This window comes from Eimeria mitis, genomic scaffold (genome assembly GCF_000499745.2).
Source record: "Eimeria mitis Houghton genomic scaffold, Emh_scaff748, whole genome shotgun sequence".
In the NCBI taxonomy this organism is placed as follows: domain Eukaryota; phylum Apicomplexa; class Conoidasida; order Eucoccidiorida; family Eimeriidae; genus Eimeria; species Eimeria mitis.
In genome coordinates, this window is record NW_013575472.1 from 12029 (window position 1) to 13425 (window position 1397).

The following is a 1397-nucleotide window of genomic DNA, read 5'->3' on the forward strand; positions in this document are numbered from 1 at the left end:
GAACAGCAGCAACTGCAGCAACTGCAGCAGCAGCAGCAGCAGCAGCAAGTGCAGCAGAGAAGCCGCAGCAGGTTACTCTCGATTCCAGGTGTCTTTGTGAAGGGCCTCTGCATGCATTTGCTGCTGCTGCAGCATATGCTGCTCGGGGTGTACGTTCTGTTGCTGCTGCAGTGCTGCTGCTGTCGTCGAGCTGCGGCGTCCCCGCAGCAGCAGCAGCAGCAGCAACAACAGCAGCAGCAGCAGCAGCGCAGCGGCTATCGTTCAAAGGAGACGAAGAAACAGCAAAAAACATAAACTCCCTCATCATCAGCAGCAGCAGCAGCAGCAGCAGCAGCAGCAGCAAGAGAGAAGCCCCTTTATCTGAAGAGCTGCAGATACACTCCATTGAATGTTTGCTGCTGCTGCGGCCGCTGCTGCTGCTGTCTCCTCTCCCTGCTGTCTCTGTCTTTGACGGCCCCCCCGTGCTGCGCGTCTCTGCTGCTGCTGCTGCTGCTGCTGCTGCTTTGGGCGCGGCGGATACAGCAGCAACAGCAGCAGCAACAACAGCAGCAGCAGCAGCAGCAACGGGGCTGCCGCTGCTGCAGCTGCGGCCTGTTGCATGCGGAACAGCAGCTCTTGCGGCGCTGCAGCAAAGACAAACTCTGCTGCGGTGTATCTGCAGCTTTCTGTACGAGAGCAGCATGAACCTTATTGCTTCTCTTGCTGCAGCAGGGAATGCAGCAGCAGCAGCAGCAGCTGTTGCTGCTGCAGCAACAGCCTCACCAGCTGGCCCTACCTACTCTATAGACCCTTCATTCAACCCGACAACAAGCAGCAGCAACAGCAGCAGCAACAGCAGCAGCAGCAGCAGCAGCAGCAGCAGTTTCCGGGCTTGGATGGTGGAAGCTTGCTGCTTCATGACGAGCCTCAAGTTTGCTGCTGCTGCGCTGCCTCTGCATGCATGGGTCTCTCCTGCTTGCTGGGCTGTATCTCCAGCGGAGACAGAAGCCTGGGGGCCCCCGCGGGCCCCGGGGGCCCCTGGGGCCGGGGGGCCCCCGGGGGCCTCGGGGGCCGGGGGGGCCCCGGGGGCCCCGGGGGCCCCGGGGCCCTGCTCCCTTGGCTGTGCTGCCTGGCTAGCTTTTCTTTGCCTGGTCAGAGCAGCAGCAGAAGAGCTGCAGCACGAGCAGCAGCAGCAGCAGCAGCAGTGGCGTGATGGTCCTCAGTTGTCTCAAGAAAGAAGCAGAGCAGCAGCAGCAGGTGCTGCTGCTGCAGCTTCTGCAGCAGCAGCAGCAGATGATTGGTGCCGCAGCAGCAACGAACAAGCAGGAGAGCAGCAAGAAGTCTTCTGGCTGCTGCTGCAGGAGATGCAGCAACCCCAGAGGCAGATCTGTCTCCTTCTTTGATTGTCTTATCGAAGC

The 1397-nt window shown here is 60.8% G+C and overlaps 1 protein-coding gene across 1 annotated transcript in view; it reads left to right on the forward strand.

Moving 5' to 3' along the window:
- Positions 1 to 1397, forward strand: part of EMH_0021370 (uncharacterized protein) — a gene marked incomplete at both ends in the record, with an annotated part of 14510 nt that overhangs the window by 9033 nt on the left and 4080 nt on the right. Inside the window, 2 exons of the mRNA XM_013501751.1 lie at positions 1 to 71; positions 172 to 1279. Coding sequence (XP_013357205.1) covers positions 1 to 71; positions 172 to 1279 — 1179 coding nt within the window. The remainder of the gene's footprint in view (positions 72 to 171; positions 1280 to 1397) is intronic.